The following is an 18,842-nucleotide window of genomic DNA, read 5'->3' on the forward strand; positions in this document are numbered from 1 at the left end:
CTGTCACATGAATGCAGATGCATGTACTTTGAATAAAAGGTAACCAAATATAGAAGTACCTGTTTGCCCCTTGTCTATTTTGTGGGGCATATAATTGATGTGTTACTTTTTTCCAGAGTAACAGCCGTGTTAGTCTGTATTCGCAAAAAGAAAAGGAGTACTTGTGGCACCTTTTCTTTTTACTTTTTTCCGTATTTTATTGAGCCATTCCCTCTACAGCTGGTTAAACCTACTTTTTAAAATTAAACATTGGTAAGCTGCATGCAGTGCTGGAGCTTTCTCATTGATGGAATTGACGTTAAAATACCCATATGTGAAAATCAAATCCCAAGTATATAGGACAGTATAATTTTTGGCATCCCCTGTAAGAGAAGCGCAGTCTGAAATCTTCCAGTGCTTTAGTTTGGAAACCAGAAGATTTATTCTGGAAGAAGAGATTCAGTGCTTTCTGATAACCTGAATATATAGTGTATTTTCAGGATACTGGTTATGGGCCTGATCGTGAGAAGTGCTGAGCATCCTTCACGCTTGTTGAAATCAATGAGGGTTCTCAGCACCACTTTGGGGAGTGAACCCTGCAAAGTGTAATCATTTACAAACAGAGGGCTGAACTGGAATTAGGTCAAATGAACTTTGATTAAATAATGCAAACCATAACCCAGTGGTTCTCTAGGAAAAAAACCTCATTTCTTTTTTAGTTTTCTATTTTGATCCCATAGCCTGCCCTGAGATAACCCTGACAGATAATCTGGCAGCCCAGGAGCAGTTTCATAAACTGCCAGGCTGCCTCATAAACTACGTTGTGTGTACCACTTTAGATCTTGCCGCCAGCCCTTGCTGAAGGCTGCAAGCCACCAATGGATGGAATCAAGTTTTGTTTCTCCAGGGCAACCTCATTGCTCCTTGCCGTATCTGAAGTCTGGAAGTAATTTGCATTAATAGCACTGATTTCTATAGCATGCTAGAGTTCAAACCTGGAAACAGATAGTGTATGAAGCTCAGATCCCAATAGAAACCAAATCTATCCGATGTAGGATTGTGATGTCGTCTTAGTTAGTAAAACGAAGTACAGCAGAAAGTGCAGAGAGTGTGAGCTGTGTGTTTCTGAACGTATGTGTGGGAGGAACTAGCCAGCCAAATCTGAATCACAGGGATCTTTCTCTGCAGAAAAGTGTTTTGTTTTTGACAAAAAGGGCTAAATTCTGGTCCCACGGAAGTCAGTGGCAAAACACCCAATGACATTGATAAGACCAGGATTTAACCCTAAATGATCTCCTGATTAAAAACAGAGAGAACTGGATGGGGCAATGATGATGTAGGATGGCCTCACCTGATCCTAATGGATGATCCTTGCTCTGTGCTTTGGGGAAGGAGAACTCATCACCCAAGGTCTGTGGACAATATCGTGATAAGGAGACATTCCATTTAATATGTGGTACATCTTCTATGGGAGGACACTGTTTGGCTCCAGCATGGACTTAATTATCTAATAGGTCTTTTTCCATCTCTTATTATTAGGGGCCTACTTAATTCACGATTTTGCAGATTTCACAGAAATCATGAATTATGGGATTGTTCATGAAATTAACCTTCAAAATAAAAATATGTATTATTGATAAAACATGCTGCAAAACTTTTGTGATTACCACAATGCAAAAACAGTTGACTATAATCCTGTAATATCATTCCAGTCGTCAAAGTGGATAGTAAGAGTGTCTGTCAAGTTGCATGATGTAGACTAAAGTGAGCGTGGCAGTCATTATAGTAGATTGTTGATTGAGAGTGTGTCAACATTTATGATAAGTGAGCAGGACAGTCATCAGGTTGAGTGAAAGGATTGTTGTTGCATGTAAAGATGGCTGACAATAAATAAAGTCAAAAAATGTCAGCTTTGGATCATGTGAAGAATACCCGGTAAGAACCTTACATGCAGATGGTAGTAAATTGTTTTGTTCATCTTGCAACATGACTCTGGATTTGTTCAGAAAAAAAAACACGATCAATCGCCATTTTGAGTCCGAATCGCATATTAAATGACAAGCATGTGCAGAACAAAAAACAGGCGACAGGGTCCATGATGTTCAAAAGAACAACTGAAAGTGCTTTAGCAAAAAGAGAAGCTACAGTGGAGCTAGTGGAGGCCTTTATTGCTGTCAACATACGTGTAGAAAAAAAAATGAATAATCCAATACTAAGAGAGTACTTTAGAAAGCATGTACCAAATCCTGGCAGTTTCCCGTGTGCAAACAAACGTCACATTATCTAACAGAAGTAACTGTGAAGCACATTCAGTCTACAAAATCTGCACTGGCGAAATACGATTCCATTTCAGTTGTAGCTGACGAAGCAACAGATGCACAGGATAAGTACATACTCCACATTTTTATTTGTACCTGGCAGCTGGAAAGGCCATCGTATGCCCCTTTTCCTAACAGAGCCTGTTCAGCTCAAGGCGGTAAATTTTTTTCAACTGTATCACAAGCTGTAGCAAAGGCTATTGTAAACTACAGCTTAGATTTCAGCAAGGTCTTGGCATTTCCCCCTAATAACGTGATGTACGTGTGCAAAGCTTTCTCTGCTGTACTGCAAGGAATGATGCCCAGTGCAATTCACATTACCTGTAAGGCACACATTCTTTCAATGGCCAGTGATATCTGGCGCACATGTTTCCCTGATGTGGATGTGCTGGTTTCTTCTTTTAAAAAAATATCCAAGCATTGTCCAAGTTGTAAAATATGATTCAAGGAGTCCGTGGCCAGTCAAAGTGGTAGCCAAGCAGTGTCGCTTCCACTTGAACCAGTGATTACAAGGTGGAATTTGTGGTTACATGAAAAGATTATTAAATACTACCAGCAATTTGTGTGTGAGGAGCTTGAAATCACATCAAGCATCCGATGAAGTGAGCTGTAGCTCATGAAAGCTTATGCTCAAATAAATTGGTTAGTCTCTAAGGTGCCACAAGTACTCCTTTTCTTTTTACCAAGCATACAGTCTTTGCTTAAAGTCTCTGATATGTTAAAACAGAGCAACATTGAAGACCGGGTGAAGTTGGTGGCTGAGAATACAATCCAGTTCATGCAGCTTCTAACCTGGTTTGAAAGTCGGCAGGTTTTGATTCACAAAGCATACAACAAGTTGATAGATCTGATCAGCTGGACCGAAGATATGGCATCTCAAGAACCTTCAGACTGCCAAACTGAAAATAGCCACAGACAAGAAGTGTTCCAGTCAACAGCAGAAAAGTTAAACCAGTACTACAGGTACGACCAGCCATTGCAACCTCTGTTTAAACAACCAGTTGTCTGCTTTTTCGGTGTTTGCATTTTTGACCCAAATCAGGTGCCTTTTCTGTATTTTGACCCTGAGCTAATTCAAGCAATTCCTGGATGGGAGAAAGATCATGACAACAAACGTGCTGCTTACCTGACCTTTGTCAAAGAATGCCAGATGCCAGTAAAAGTAACTGAGTTTTGGGGCCCTATTTCTAATTTGGTTTCCAAAGCTCTACAAGTTGGCAAAACACTGCCTTACAATTCCTACCAATTCTGTGGATGCAGAACGTGCAGTTTCAATGTATGGACAGAACATGTGCTGCGTGCTATCTTTAACAAATAACATTGTTTTATTTAGGTAAGCATAAATGTGTATTTCTAAGCTTTGAGTATTATACTTTATTATTTATTATTATTTTATTATTAATTAATTAAGCAGGCTCCCTTATCGAGGGTGACTTATGAAGGTAACAGTAGTACAGTACAATACTTGTTACATATATACTGTATGAACACATCTGCAAAATTTGCTATTTATGCTTGACCAACCCATGAAAAATGTGTGATTTCTGTGATTTAAGTAGACCCCTAGTCATTACCATAATCCTGACTGTGACGGGTGGCGGTCGGTCCTCCGAGCCCCTAGGGGCGATGGAGAGCAATGGTCTCCGTGGCAGGCCTCGGCCCCACCTCCCTGGCGTTGGGGAATTAGCAGGGAGGTGCGCCGGCCGGAGTCAGCAGCGCGCCCCTCAGGCAGGGGAGCGCCGGCCGGAGTCAGCAGCGCGCCCCTCAGGCAGGGGAGCGCCGGCCGGAGTCAGCAGCGCGCCCCTCAGGCAGGGGAGCGCCGGCCGGAGTCAGCAGCGCGCCCCTCAGGCAGGGGAGCGCCGGCCGGAGTCAGCAGCGCGCCCCTCAGGCAGGGGAGCGCCGGCCGGAGTCAGCAGCGCGCCCCTCAGGCAGGGGAGCGCCGGGATAGGGGAACGCAGGCCCACCCAACTCCACTGTGTTCCAGCCCAGGGCCCTGACAGTGGCGGGAGGCGAAGGTCCCGCTGCTGGGTCAGCGGGGCAATCCGCACCCGCTGACCAAACACACCCACCCCACGGTGTAGTTGGGCCCCTGGGCTACTTCCTACCCGGTCTCTCTCAGGCGGGTCGCTCCGGTCCCTCCATCTCCTCCGGGCAATCCGCTGCGGGCAGCCCCGGTTCCTCCGGGCAATCCGCTGCGGGCAGCCCCGGTTCCTCCGGGCAATCCGCTGCGGGCAGCCCCGGTTCCTCCGGGCAATCCGCTGCGGGCAGCCCCGGTTGCCACAGGCCTTCCCCCCGGTCAGGTTCCTCCTTGCCCAGGGCTTCGCCTGGGTCGGCAGCAGGATCGCAAGGGAGCAGCCTGTGTCTGTCTCCCTCCCTGGTGCTCTCCTCACTGGGCAGAGGGCTCCGCCCTTTGTACTTCCTGTCCCACCCTTCCCCTTCCGGGGATTGGCGGAAGCTTGGCCTGGCCCCGCCCACTCAGGCCCAGAGGGTGGCTCTTTACCCTCTGGTTCGGAGGGGAGCCACCCTGGCTCCCTACACTGACTAATTGCATTTATATTCAGCGATAAGATCTGCGTCCAGGTGTAACTGTTCTGTCGCATATTGATATGTAACATGGATTCTGCCACCTATTTGGATGGAAGTCAAAGTGCAGAGTGTGGCATTCTCATATGGGGCACACAGCAGCAGCTCTTCACCAGGGATGCTGTATAGGTTGGGTGAACTTCAGAATCTGCTGAACCAGCAGTTTTTGGAAGTCATAACTGAGCTGCTCGAGCATTTTGCTAACTCAGCCTTTTCCCACTTTGGTGCATGCTGCCCTTTTGAATGTTCCTGAGAGCACCAAAAGGGGTTGCTGCTCTCAGGCCTTGTCTGCACTGAATTTCTTAAATTATCTCCCTTTCACCAGAGCAGCTCCACTGCTTCCAGCAGTGGTTGTCACACTAGTACTGACCAGCTGCCAGCAATTTTACTAGTGTTGTCTAGAACTTGGGAGCCAGTAAGTACTGTTTTCTAGCAGTGGTCTCCTCAGTGTGATGTCCAAATGTGGTGGCACCAGAGGGGATGTTGTACTGGCAAGTAACACAAGGGATTTGTGAGATATTGATGGGTAGTTGGACAGGATGGGCATTTGGGAGCCAAAGTGGTCTGCGTGTGTCTAGCAGCATCAGTAAAAATACACGTTGGCATTCAGTACAACATAGCCCTGTCTCCTTTCGTAGAATAATACAGTGCTATGCAAACAATGCTGCTGACCTTGCAGCCACAGGGGCCACTGGCTCATGCAGGCTCATCCCCACTAGTGATAGGTTGACATGTTAGTGTGGTATTTACTGCTCATGCCATAATCCTGCCTGGGTGGGATATGAGTTGGCAGAGCTCTGTGGGGATCATGACATCTCCCTATTTATCGTGGCCTTAGCTGGGGTACGTCACAGTTTCTTCCCTCCTGTTTAGCAGGAAACCTCCATCTGTTATTCCCTTAGCTTCTTGCATAAACACATACAGACGCTTCCCGCCTTATGCAATTGTTCTGTTTCGGAAAGCCTTGTGTAACTTGAATTTTGCATAGATCGGAAACGTATACCCGAATGTTATGCAAAAAACCCAAAAAACCCTCTTATTTCTAGCTTATGGAACATTTTCCATAAGTGCGAATTTGTGTATGTCGGGTCTTGTGTAATCTGGGGGAGCATCTGTAGTAGCTTTGGATATGTTCCGTATTCCACCCACCCTTTCCCTTCCTTCCTTTCATAATGGGACTGAACCACACACACAGCTGGCACATTAAAGGAATTTAGGCAGGTGGGTGTAGAAGGTCATAGGCTGGCGATTGGGCATTGCAGCTGGGTTGAGGAGGTGGGGAGAAGGCCAGCTGAGTAGCTCCAGATTTGCTTGAGCCAGCCCTGCATCTGACCACATAAGATGACTTAATGCACTCCCATCAGAACAGTGATTGCTTTAAAGCTGCCTCTGATTCCTCCTGTCCTCCATTGCTCAGCTCCTGTCATAGCTTGTTTACAAACTACACCATTCTTTATAACAAATACATTCCTGATTTCCCCCTCCCCCCACAAGCCCTCAACAAGTTTGTGGAAGGTAATACCACAGAGATCTCTGTGGATGGGTCAGATCGCTCCTCCAGAGGTGGAAGCATCAGGATTGATGGATAAACACTGTGTCAGAAATCTTATGCAATGTAAATCTTCTCTGTGTGTTTTAAAAATACATGCGTGTCTTTCCTACAGAGACACTAAGCACTTTAACAATCACAATCATATTGCAAGAACAAGGATGCAAGAACTGCAGGGACTAGTAGTTTGTGCAGTAAATCTCCTGCGTGACTCTACAGTAGTAATTACTATGTGAAAGTAATAACTGAGCTGTGCTGAGTGCTAGGCCAACTCCCCCAGCTCTCCGCCGATAGCATGTTTCTCACGGGGAGGCTCCTGTTCGTTAAATTAGATATAGTGTTGTATTTCAGAAAAGGTCACATTTAACCAATGCTGCTTCTGCTTTATTATCTTGGTACAACAGTGTAACCGCCACTGGCACACAATTCGGTTTCCTATCCAACCCTGCTTCAGCTGCCTGATTCTGTGCATCCTGCCAGTATGAGTATGTTGGCAGCAGGCTCTGTGTTCCTTTATTTATTGCAACATTAAAGATGCATACATTTATTTTTTACTGTGTTCATAATTGCCATAAGAGCAGGAAATCGTATTTCAAAGAAGCACTTACAAAGAGGATAGAGGGGAAGGGTTCATGCTACAGCCGAACATCCCAAATTTTAAGGAAATTTGGACCTGGGTGGGTTCTTTGATGCAAGTTGTTTTTCCCTTTTATTCCAGGCTATTTTTATTATTAATATGTGTATTATGGTAGTGCCTAGAGGCTCTAACCAGGATCAGGGAGAATAGGAAAGGGTGGGGTGAAAAAGGGAGGAATTGGGCTGCCTTCTGTTTGTTAACTAAATAATCTAGCTCCAATATCTGCCCTGGGATGGGCCCATGGATCTCCTGTAGGGAGATGCGAATTGAAAGCCAAATGTGGCTTTTTCAGGGCTGCTGTCTGCCTGTTAGTGTCCACTCATGTCTCCCTAAGCCAACTGTAGCACAGAGCTCTCTTAATAATGTCTAATGCTGCCTATATCGTTGTGCTGCCATGTGGGTAGTGCATATGGCAGGGAGGGAGCACTGAGCAATGCCAGAGCCTGATGGTATGGAACCACAGGAATATTGGGGTGGGGAGGGGAGATAAAGAGAAAGTTTGTGCTACTGGGTCCCAGGTGTGCTACTAAAAGATGGTGGTGTTTTGTTCTGTTTGGTGGAGTTAGGAAGGACAAAGGAGGGGAAAGAGAGACATGGCTGGAGCAAAGAGACTCAAGTCTGTTCAATGTAGCTATAGCCCAGGACTGAATGATGACTGCAGGATGTGCTAATACCTGATTATGAACAGAATCATAGAGTTACAAAGCAGCAATAACTATCAGGCCATGCTGCCCATCCCCTATCCTGGCCAGTTCACACTTATCCGTATAGTATATTCTGTAGTGCTTTGCCCACCTGTGTTTTGAACAACTCAAGCGATGCAGCTTCCATCACTTCCCTTGGGAGACTATTCCACAGCCTAATCGACTGTGACACTGAACCTTTCTTTCTTTTTCTTTCTTTTTCTTTCTTGTTATTCAATACCTGTTCCTATGAAAATGGGGGACAGTGGGATTTTTAATACAAGTTTAAACTATGTTGTTTTATGTACAGACTTTGTTGGGGGGAGGGGTTTGCTTGCAAACAATATAATTGCAAGCACTGATTTTTGTCCCTCTCTCTTGTCCCATCCCAGTTTTAAGCATACCCGTCATTGTTTGCTTTTGTAATAGTAATAAAACTCAGATATGTCCTCATACCGGTGTTTAACAAAAAGATTTAAAATAGGGCTATCAAGCGATTTAAAAAGTTAATCGCGATTAATTGTGTGATTAAAAAAAATCACAATTAATCGCACTGTTAATAATATACCATTTATTTAAATATTTTTGGATGTTTGCTACATTTTCAAATATATTGATTTCAATTACAACACAGAATACAAAGTGTAAAGTGCTCACTTTATATTTATTTTTGATTACAAGTATTTGCAGTGTAAAAAACCAAAAGAAATAGTATTTTTGAATTCATCTAATACAAGTACTTTAGTGCAATCTCTTTATCTTGAAAATTTAACTTACAAATGTAGAAGTATGTACAAAAAAACCTGCATTCAAAAATAAAACAATGTAAAATTTTAGAGCCTACAAATCCACTCAGTCCTACTTCTTGTTCAGCCAATCGCTCAGACAAACAAGTTTGTTTACATTTGCAGGAGATAATGCTGCCTGCTTCTTGTTTACAGTGTCACCTGAAAGTGAGAACAGGCATTCTCATGGCACTGTTGTAGCCGGCATTGCAAGGTACTTATGTGCCAGATGCGCTAAAGATTCACATGTCCCTTCATGCTTCAACCACCATTCCAGAAGACATGCATTCATGCTGATGATGGGTTCTGCTCGATAACAATCCAAAGCGGTGTGGATTGACACACGTCCATTTTCATTTTCTGAGTCAGATGCTACCAGCAGAAGGTTGATATTTTTTGGTGGTGGTGGTGGTTTGGGGTCTGTAGTTTCCACATTGGAGTGTTGCTCTCATAAGACTTCTGAAAGCATGCTCCACACCTCGTGCCTCTCAGATTTTGGAAGGCACTTCAGATTTTTAAACCTTGGGTCGAGTGCTGTAGCTATCTTTTGAAATCTCACATTGATACCTTCTTTGTGTTTTGTCAAATCTGCAGTGAAAGTGTTCTTAAAATGAACAACATGTGCTATGTCATCATTCGAGATTGCTATAACATGAAATATATGGCAGAATGTGGGTAAAACAGAGCAGGGGGACATAATTCTTCCCCAAAGAGTTCAGTCACAAATTTAATTAACGCTTATTTTTTTAAATGAGCGTCGTCAGCTTCGAAGCATGTCCTCTGGAATGGTGGCTGAAGCATGGAGGGGCATATGAATGTTTAGTATATTTGGCACGTAAATATCTTGCAATGCTGGCTACAAAAGTGCCATGCAAATGTCTGTTCTCACTTTCTGGTGACATTGTAAATAAGAAGAGGGCAGCATTATCTCCCTTAAATATAAACAAACTTGTTCGTCTTAGCGATTGGCTGAACAAGAAGTAGGACTAAGTGGACTTATAGGCTCTGAAATTTTACATTGTTTTGTTTTTGAGTGCAATCATGTAACAAGAAAACCCCTATATTTGTAAATTGCACTTTTACGACAAAGAGATTGCACTATGGTACTTGTATGAAGTGAATTGAAAAATACTGTTTCTTTTGTTTATCATTTTTACAATGCAAATGTTTGTAAGCAAAAATAATATACTCTTTGATTTCAGTTACAACACAGAATACAATATATATGAAAATGTAGAAAAACATCCACAATATTTAATAAATTTCAATTGGTATTCTATTATTTAACAGCGCAATTAAAACTGCGATTAATCATGATTAACTTTTTAAATCCCGATTAATTTTTTTGAGTTAATTGCGTGAGTTAACTGCGATTAATTGACAGCTCTAATATAAAATAAAGCGCCCACTTTAAATTCTCCAGCAGGAGATTACCTTGCTGGTATTTACATATCTATGCAATAAATATTTTAACATGTTAATTATACACTAATAAGAAAAATACCTTTTGAACTTTCTGCCAAATTGCCACATGCAGAACTGGATCCATCAGGGAATTAAAAGCAATTAGTTTTGTAACAGAGTGTGGTCACATCGTTTCTTCTCTGCAAATTGTTCTGTGGTCACCAGTCAGCCTTTTTCTGTCAAGTGTTTATATAAAGACTGGCAGGGATTGGAGACTTCAGCTGCCTAAAAAAAAAAATAATGTAGGATATTTAAGGTATTCATTTTTCATCAGATGTATTTCTTGCTCTCTAAGGGACAAATTCAACCTTCACACACGAATATAGCTCTCATTGATGTCAACAGGAATTTGGCCAGGGTAAGGCCAGAGGGCTCTATCTTGCAGCTGTACAACATGTGGAACTCCCACTCTGTTTACCTCATATGATGCTGTATAAACTCTTAATAGCTCCCTCGCTGAGGTAGGGCACTATCATTATCCCCATTTTACAGATGAGGCATAGAAATGGGAAGGTCAACATTTACAAAAATGTCCATTAATTTTGTGTGCATGTATTTTGGGGGGCTCAGATTGGGTCTCTGAACGCAGCAGCTACTCCACATTTCTGAAAATCAGATGTCCTGCGCTGGGTCACTCAGAAATTGAGGTATCCCAAATTAGAGGCTGCTTTCATAAAGTTGGGCCTTACCAGCTTTTTCAAGCAAGTGTTGGAGCCAGAACTAGAACTCAGCTCTCCCAATTCCATAGCCAGTTCCTAGCTCACTAGACCACACTGTCGCTCCTGTGATGGGTATATTCAAAACTATAGAATCTGGGTGCCATTAAATAAATTGGGAATGCCTCATGCAGGCTCATATTTTGAGTAAGGACTGGGTCCAAAGGGGGTTGCCCATGTAGATCTGAAGGCAGACATTATCCCAATTAAAGCGTCCCATTCTACACTCCCCATATGGTTAAACTCCCAGTGGGCATTGTACCTGAGTAAGGATAAGCAGGCCTGGGCCCAGATCGGTGCAGGATTTACCAGTTAATTGCCTTTGTCCTTAATACAATGAACCTTGCAAACCTGAGGTTCTGGGTAGGTAAATCACATTTATAACTATCTCCCTTTTCTTTTCCTCCTTTCAGACTGAAAACTACTCTTTTGATTCCAACTATGTGAACAGCAGAGCCCATTTAATAAAGAGGTATGTGGGTTTGCTTGAAAATGCTTCGGTTTGCATAGCCAAATCCAGATTGTTTAGCACTCTTTTCTGCCCTGTTATATGCCTCTTAATGTTATGTATGCAAAATGTTTCTGGAATAATCATATGATTTTTTAAAACAGTATTTACTTCCTATTAAACCCCATTGCTTGTGGTTTTTAATAAAGGGAAATCTTTTTTGTTATGTTTGCCTCCTCACTGGGAACTAGCAATGACTTAGGCAAAATGCTGTTACCCTGTCAACTTTAAAATTCATAGACTTTATTCCATTTAAAAGCAAAGGAATAAAATGATAGATCTGGATGGTGAGAGCTCCCTGCCATGTAAGGAGGGAAAAGAAACTTATTTGGGGCCAGGTAATTGGGTTTTGATATTTGTTCACTGTTTTAGTTGGAATACTAAAGCAGAATATAATTTTATTGGGATTTTTTCACATTAGTACTAAATCATCAGCCCATTTTCACCCCAGCAGTTACCCCTTGGGTGAATTTGGCCTACTGGGTAAAATTCTGCTTTCAATGGTATCCTAAGTCTTCATCAATAGGAGAAGAAATGAGCTCAGTAGTTAGCTAACATTTCTGTTACACCACCTTAACCCCATTGACTTCAACTGGGTTGTATCTTAACTAACCAAGAGATGAATTTAGTTTGTGGGGGAAGTCTAAAAACTTTCAGTTCCCCCATTCCACTTCCCAGACGGTTGAAGACCCTGACGCAGCAAAATGGCTTCTAATCAGGAGGCCACAATTCAGTGCAGGAGATCTGTATCCCCTGTAAGTCATAGAGCTCTGCTCTGGGAGGGTTTACTGCACTCCAGTTTGCAGGGTGGGACTAGACAGGCCAGGAGAGGTGGAGGAACAGAACTACTCATCCAACAGCTCTCTCCCCCACTCAGGATTCCCTCCCATCCCTGACTCTGGGTCTGGGAGGCAACTCCTGGACCAAATTCTGCACAGTTTTATCTGCGCAGTTTTATTCATTAAGACAGTGGAGCAGCAAAGGTGTAATAGAGCAGAGCTGGGCCCTGAACTGTTTAAATCTTCTTCCAATAGTAGAAAAAATCCAATTACTTTACTGGCTAAAATCCCATGTATTTACATCTTAAAAATATAACAAGGGGAATTACAAGTGCATTGTCTGAACAGCTTCAGTTCAGCCAATGAAGGGCAGGTATATTTGTTCGCATTGTTCATGATGTTAACAATGATTATGTGATTTCTGGAGAGAAATGGGCTGCCTGCAACGTATCACTCCTCATAATATAGTCAGATTCATTCTTCTGAAAAACAAATCTATTAATCTTTTCTTTTTTACACCTAACATAAAAGCAAGCAGCATTCCTGACTCCCACAGCAAGGTTTACTCTGAGCCTGTATTGTTCTGGGATTCCTGCAGCTGCTGATACTCAGAAACCTGCCTTTCCTTTAGAAAAGTGGCAGTGGTGGAAACATGTTGTGTGTGTGACTGTTGCATTATGGCCTGTCTCACTGCAGGAAAGACAAATGCATTGTCATGCAGATTGCTTGCATATTCTGAATGGCAACTCTATGTTCAATATCTCCCCCACCCACCTTTACTTGTCTTGCACTTGAAGTCTAATGAATGTCATAAATGTGAGGCAGACATTTGAGAATTGAAATGTCATCTATTAAACACTGGAATAATTTTAATTCAGCAAAATCTTTGTTTATATGGAAATGTTGTAGTTGCTTTACCTTTGGTGTGTGAATCTCCCAAAATCTGTGAGTTTAATTAATCCGTTTTATATCCTTTTTTTTATTTGTTTCTCTCTCTCACATACACACACACAAAAATTAATTCTGGATTTGAAAGACTTTCTTAATTTAAAATTCTCTGATGTTGCCTGGATTCAGTCAGTGGCTTCAACATGGACATCTTTATTTAAAAGGTAGTGTTTGAAGGTTTATCAATTTAAATGTATTTTCACAGCTCCCCCCCTTTGCGGTTCTGCAGAGCAGGAAATGGTAGGTGGTCCACTTGGTTTCCGTGGAGACACAAAGGGGCTTTGCAAAGTAATGAAAATGTCTATTTCTTCAGTGCTTTTGAAGCACAGATCGCTCCCAAGACTAAATGATTTTAGTCAAAGCCAGCTAGCTGGAAAGTTTGGGCCAGATCCTTAGTTGGTGTAAAGTGGTCCAGTGAAATCAATGCTTATTTACACCTGCTGAGGATATGACCCGTTTGTCCTTTTTTGGTAAAAGTAATGTTGAAAGACATTGTGAAAGAGAGCTCCTGGGTAGTTAGCCCTGATGCTGACATTTGAATTGCCTGCCTAGATAGATTGTAAGCTATTTGGGGCAGGGACTTTCACTTACTCTGTTTGTACAGTGCCTAAGCGCAGTGGGGCCCTGATCTTGGTTCATTTCTAGGCATTCCTGTACTACAAAAAGAAGCAATTAAATTAAATGAAGAGGGACAATCTCTGCCTCATCTTGGTCAAAGTGCTGTCAGCACTGGAGTAGGAGGAGCAGTGCTTAATTTGTGCCCGGGCTTGCTAGGGCTGAGCCCTGACACCTCTAGACTTGGCAGTTCATAGCTCCAGCACCTCTGGGCTTGCCATATCAGTTATGAAAGTAAAAAAATTGCTTGAGCCCTGGCACCTCTTTTATTACAAATTAAGCACTGGGGAGGAAAGGGCTTAAATGAGCCCTCTGTTCCTTGTTATCCACCTGCTCGTTTAGATTTTGCTTCTTCTGTTCCTTCTCAGGCATTCTCCTTTACAGACCTTCTTTTCTAGAGTGCCTCTGTCTCTTTGTGGATGGGCAGCCTGTATATTTCACCAACTTCTCCCCAGCAGTAACCAATTTATTTTACAATGCTGCGGTATCAGCTTGTCCTCTTTGCTGCCCTGGGGGTTCTCTGTGAGCCAGCTACATTTCAAAATGGACTATGTCTGATTTTAGCCTGATGTCTTAAAGCTTTACCTTGTACACCAGTTTGCATGGCTGCCAAGAGTTTCTAGGGTTGGTTGCTTCCCATTTTGCATCCATCCTCAAACTAGAGAACTCCCGGTTTCCCGGTACTCAGCTCTTTGGGCTCTGAGCATCTACCGCAAGAACTTCACCCTTAGCTGTTGTTGGGAGCTCTCTATGTTACTGGCTTGCTCTTGCAACACTTTTTGTAATCAGTGCTGTGCTGCTGTCTCTCTCCATAGCACATGGAAGGCACTGAAGCACCATTTATAAGGGGTGCTAGAGGAGTAGACCTGAAAGTGAAATAAAATGGAGCTTTTAAGCAGATGCTGTTTCCACCTTGCAATATAACAAGTCTATGGGCACTGTCAGGTGGGAGCAGCTTTAATTTAGGTAGTTGAGAGCTCACCAGTTCTAGCAGTATCCATCATCGTAAGTACATGGCCATGACTAGTGATTCTGGATGCCCAACTTGAGATACCTTAAAGAGGCCTGATTTTCAAAAAGTGCTGAGCACGTGCTTTTGGAAAATCAGGTCCCTTTGAATTGTCAAAAACAGAGGCACCCAAAATCAGTCACTCTTGAAAATCTAAGCCACAGGGGAACCTTTTCAAACCAGTAATATCTTTACCTGTAAAACTAAACTTTGTTACATCAGTCACTGTATAAGGTCAAACCAAATGCAGACGATGTTCCCCCCCCCCCAAGCCTTGCTCTGTGTAGGATTTCCTGCAGGAGCTCCCTGTCTCTGCCTTTGCCTTTGATTCCCTCAGAGTCGCACCCACCTCTTTGTATACCTTGGTAGCATTAATAACCTGCTCCTGCCACAACAACCAGAATTTACTCTGCAGCTTTATGCTAGGTTCTAACTCTTGCTAATCTGAGATGTCAAGAGCAAAGTCCAGCGTTCATATATGAGGCTGTAGATTCTGCCATGCTTAGGCCCTGATCCTGTGAGGATTGGCCCCCAACCAAAAGTACCCAGTACTGGAGAAAGGTGTTGAGCAGGGCGGCCAGAAGCTTTCACTGTAGTGCCTCTTAAGATAAGCTCTGTGGGGCAGGGACTGTCCTTTTGTTCAGTGTTTGTGCAGTGGCTTGCACAATGGGGTCCTTCCTGTGACTGGGGCTCCTAGGTGCTTCTACAATACAAATAAATAATAACAGTGCTGATAATAATTGAAACAAAACAAGCCAGTTTCCTCAAAAGAAGTCTGAGGCCTTTTAAAGTCACATGGACCCTGGAATTATACTCGTCTGCTTCTTCTGGCTCTTGGTTACCTGGTCTCTGCCCAATAAAAGGCTCTCCCTGGCCTGTGTTCTGTAGCCACTCTCTTCCAGGTGTCAGTGAAGTTGGCTCCAGCCTCATAAGGCGCAGGTGGCAGAATGTGCTGAACATCTTCATTTCCTAATGGTGATGGTAGTCAGGGTGTGCTGCTCTGCAGGTACGTTCTCTACATACAGGCCAATGCACCTTACCCAACACCTCGTGCAGTTCTTGCCATGACCTGTTAAAGGTAATCTCAGAAGTTTGTACTGTGCATTGCTTTGTCTTTTGCTACTGGGCTTGTTACCACCGTAAGAACTGACATATCCGATCAAACCAAGCGTCTATCCTGTTCCAGTACCTTGTCTCTAATGGTGGGCAGAGACAGCTGCTTCAGAAGAAGGTGCAAGAAACTTCATAATGGACAATATATGGAATAGCCTTCTTCACAGGGAATTTTTTTTTTCCGAATGCCAGACTGCAATAGAGGTTGGTTTATGCCCTAAAGCGTATAAGGGGTTATCCTAGCTAATGTAATTTTGAATGTTCTTATTTATATAAATGTCTAATCCTTTTTAGAATCCTGTGAAGCTCTTGACCTCAATAATATATTGTTGCATTGAGTTCCACAGTGTATAAAAAGAATAACTCTGCAGACCAATGTAAGCTGGATTTTCTGTTTTGCAGGATGAATGGATGTGGTGAGACAGTGCTACTCCTGTAGGGCTCCTTTTTCAGCAATACATTAGTCCTTGTCCTGACTGCCATTTTCTTTGTACCTTCTGTACTCAGCAGCACAGCCAGGAAGTTCTACCAGGCTGTACCTGGCACATTCAGCAATAGTTTGTCCATATTCACAGGAGACCTTCATTTCTTTTCTGTTAGAATGGTTCAGAGCTGTATGTGACGTGCCAAGTTGAATAGGTTGAACTGCTGTTGTACTTTGTCTCTTCCTATTCTTCTCAGGTATAAGGTGATCCTCTGTTCCTGATCTTGCCTCCAGTCTGCTTCAGCTGTGCGCCACTTCAACTTTTCATCTCTTTGGCTTATTCCACAATGAGCAGCAGCACTTTGCTTGTGTGATAAATGAGCAAGATCTTTCTGTAATTCTCACAAACCTGTAGGCGGTTCCTGTTTCAGGCTTGCAGCTAGTTCTAGTTGCCTACTGGAACGTGCATAAAGATCAGTGAATAGAATTGTTAGTGTGTCATACTGGGAACACTCTTGTGGTTCTGTATTGTGACTACCTATGAAAGAGATTTTTTTCCCCCCTAGATAAAACAGCCAGTATAAGTCTTGCTTCAGGGTTATGACATCATCCTGGCTAAGAGAGACTTTATCTGATCAGACTTGACATGACAGTAAATCATTGTTCTTTCTTAAACCCAGCAGTTCAACTTTCAAGGACTTAGAGGGGAATAGTCTCAAGGATAGTGGGCATGAGGAGAGTGACCAGACTGACAGTGAACATGATGTCCAACGGGGCCTGTACTGTGACACTGCCGTCAACGATGTGCTGAACACCAGTGTTACTTCCATGGGGTCTCAGATGCCTGAACAAGGTAGGTTGTGTCAGTGCAAAATATTGTATGTTAAGAGAGAGATCTATGGAGCTTTCTGACTGTAGTAACGTTAGATAGCTGGACGCTAATGGCTAGAATATATTTTTGCATGGGTGTGTGATAAGGATGCTTAGCACTTACTGCATATAGTGCTTTTCATCTTCCAAGTGCTGTATTGATATAAATTAATCTTCACTACCCCCCCATCAAGTAAGTAAACAATGGGGATTATCCTGCATTTCACAGATGGGGAAACTGAGACCGTCCCTGAGTTTTTATGTGAAAGCTATTCAAGTGGCAGAGTTAGAATTAGAGCAGGAGTTACTTGTTTCTGGTCAGATGCTTGCTGCACTAGACCTCACTTTCTTAATCAAAGATCACATGCCCTATTTTTGACACGGTGTAGCAGGATTTCAGGAGATTGTGAGCAGACATCATCCATGCAACATTTTGAAAAGGTCAGCTGAGCATATATACACATTATTCACACATTCCACAGGAGATTAGCTCAGTCAGGTGGGCGAGGTATTTGTGTCTTTCCCGCCCCATTAAACTGCAGTTTCACCTATTACACATACCCATATGCAGAGTTGGAAAATCAAGCTATGATCTAAACCCAAATGAGTGTTAGCTGGAGGAAAATAGTCAGAAGAGTTCAGCTGAGCCCATTCCTTCATATGTACTTGGGCATGAATGTCGCTTTTAATGTCTTACTGATGCAGACATCCTCTGCAAACATCCTGTCATTTTCAATTAAGATGTATGAATGCAGTTTGGTGCTCAAGCTCAGGGATGCCTTAGGGATGTTTGGATATCTCTTGAGAGAGGCTGTAGCTAAGGCTCAACTGGGAGCCCCACTGCTAAAAGACTTAAGGTTGTGAAAACAAAGTGCTGTGATTTGAACTGGGCTTCAGCTGTTGAATTCCATTCATGGTAAACATCATTAAAAGCCTTTGTTTTGATTTAATAAAATTAGAGTTCTCACCATCCGTGTCATTAAAATATTTCCTCTAAAAGATGATCACTACATTAATTCCTGAGGGATGCTGTTAAATGGCCACAGTTAACCCTGGAAAACTGTGCAAGTTGGAGTACATAGAGGTCACCTACCAATTCTATACTGTCAGCCACATTAACTGGAGAGCGGTGACATCTACAATGATAATGTATTTTCCAGACAACCATACTGTGGCTAAAGATGGAAAAAATTAAACATTTATATAACTATACAGTGGCAATTTAATTCTCCAAGGACTAGCACTGTGTCAGAGAATGCCGGCTGATAGGTATCATTTATTATTCTTCTATTACAAAGAAATGTTTTTTCATTTCAATCAGGAAAAGGTTTCCTAAGATGCTCCTTGCAGTAAGAGATGGCTCTGGGAGCGAAAATGCTCATAATTGATTCCTGTCCTGTTGGAATGGTCTGAACAACATCTGTTAATTTTTTTTGTCACATTTTTTAGCAAAAAACAATCTTGGTGGAGTGCCAGATAGGATTTGACAGAGATTACATTTCTGACAAGGTTGTGCACTGCCTGCAGTGTGCATGAGATAACAATGAGAATGAATTGAGAAGAATGGGCTGGAGTCAGACCTGGTCAGTAAAGTGACACTGGTGATAAATTTGGTTCAATATATTGGAACCAAATCTCCATCCAGCATGAACTGTTGGTGAAGAAAATTAGGTGGGAGAGATACAAAAGCACATATTGGAGTCAGGTGCCCAACTCCCATTGACCTTTAATGGGAATTGGGTGCTTATCACAGACTGTGCCTTTGCAGATCTCCTTCTTGGCTATTTCTTTGAGGGAAACTCAGTTTATTGTAACTTCCGGCTCTTGTTCATTAATATTTGTCACATATGGGAGTATCCTCA

General features: G+C 42.7%; 1 protein-coding gene across 3 annotated transcripts in view; it reads left to right on the forward strand.

Moving 5' to 3' along the window:
- Positions 1 to 18,842, forward strand: part of PCDH19 (protocadherin 19) — a 113,998-nt gene that overhangs the window by 50,556 nt on the left and 44,600 nt on the right. Inside the window, exons 3-4 of one of the 3 annotated variants that reach the window (XM_007063910.4) lie at positions 11,128 to 11,186; positions 16,794 to 16,963. In XM_007063910.4, the coding sequence (XP_007063972.2) occupies positions 11,128 to 11,186; positions 16,794 to 16,963 (229 nt within the window). Of the gene's footprint in view, positions 1 to 11,127; positions 11,187 to 16,790; positions 16,964 to 18,842 lie in introns of all 3 variants that reach the window. The other 2 variants (XM_027826361.3, XM_043522247.1) reach the window with 2 other exon arrangements.

Source organism: Chelonia mydas, chromosome 9 (genome assembly GCF_015237465.2).
Source record: "Chelonia mydas isolate rCheMyd1 chromosome 9, rCheMyd1.pri.v2, whole genome shotgun sequence".
Taxonomy (NCBI): Eukaryota; Metazoa; Chordata; order Testudines; family Cheloniidae; genus Chelonia; species Chelonia mydas.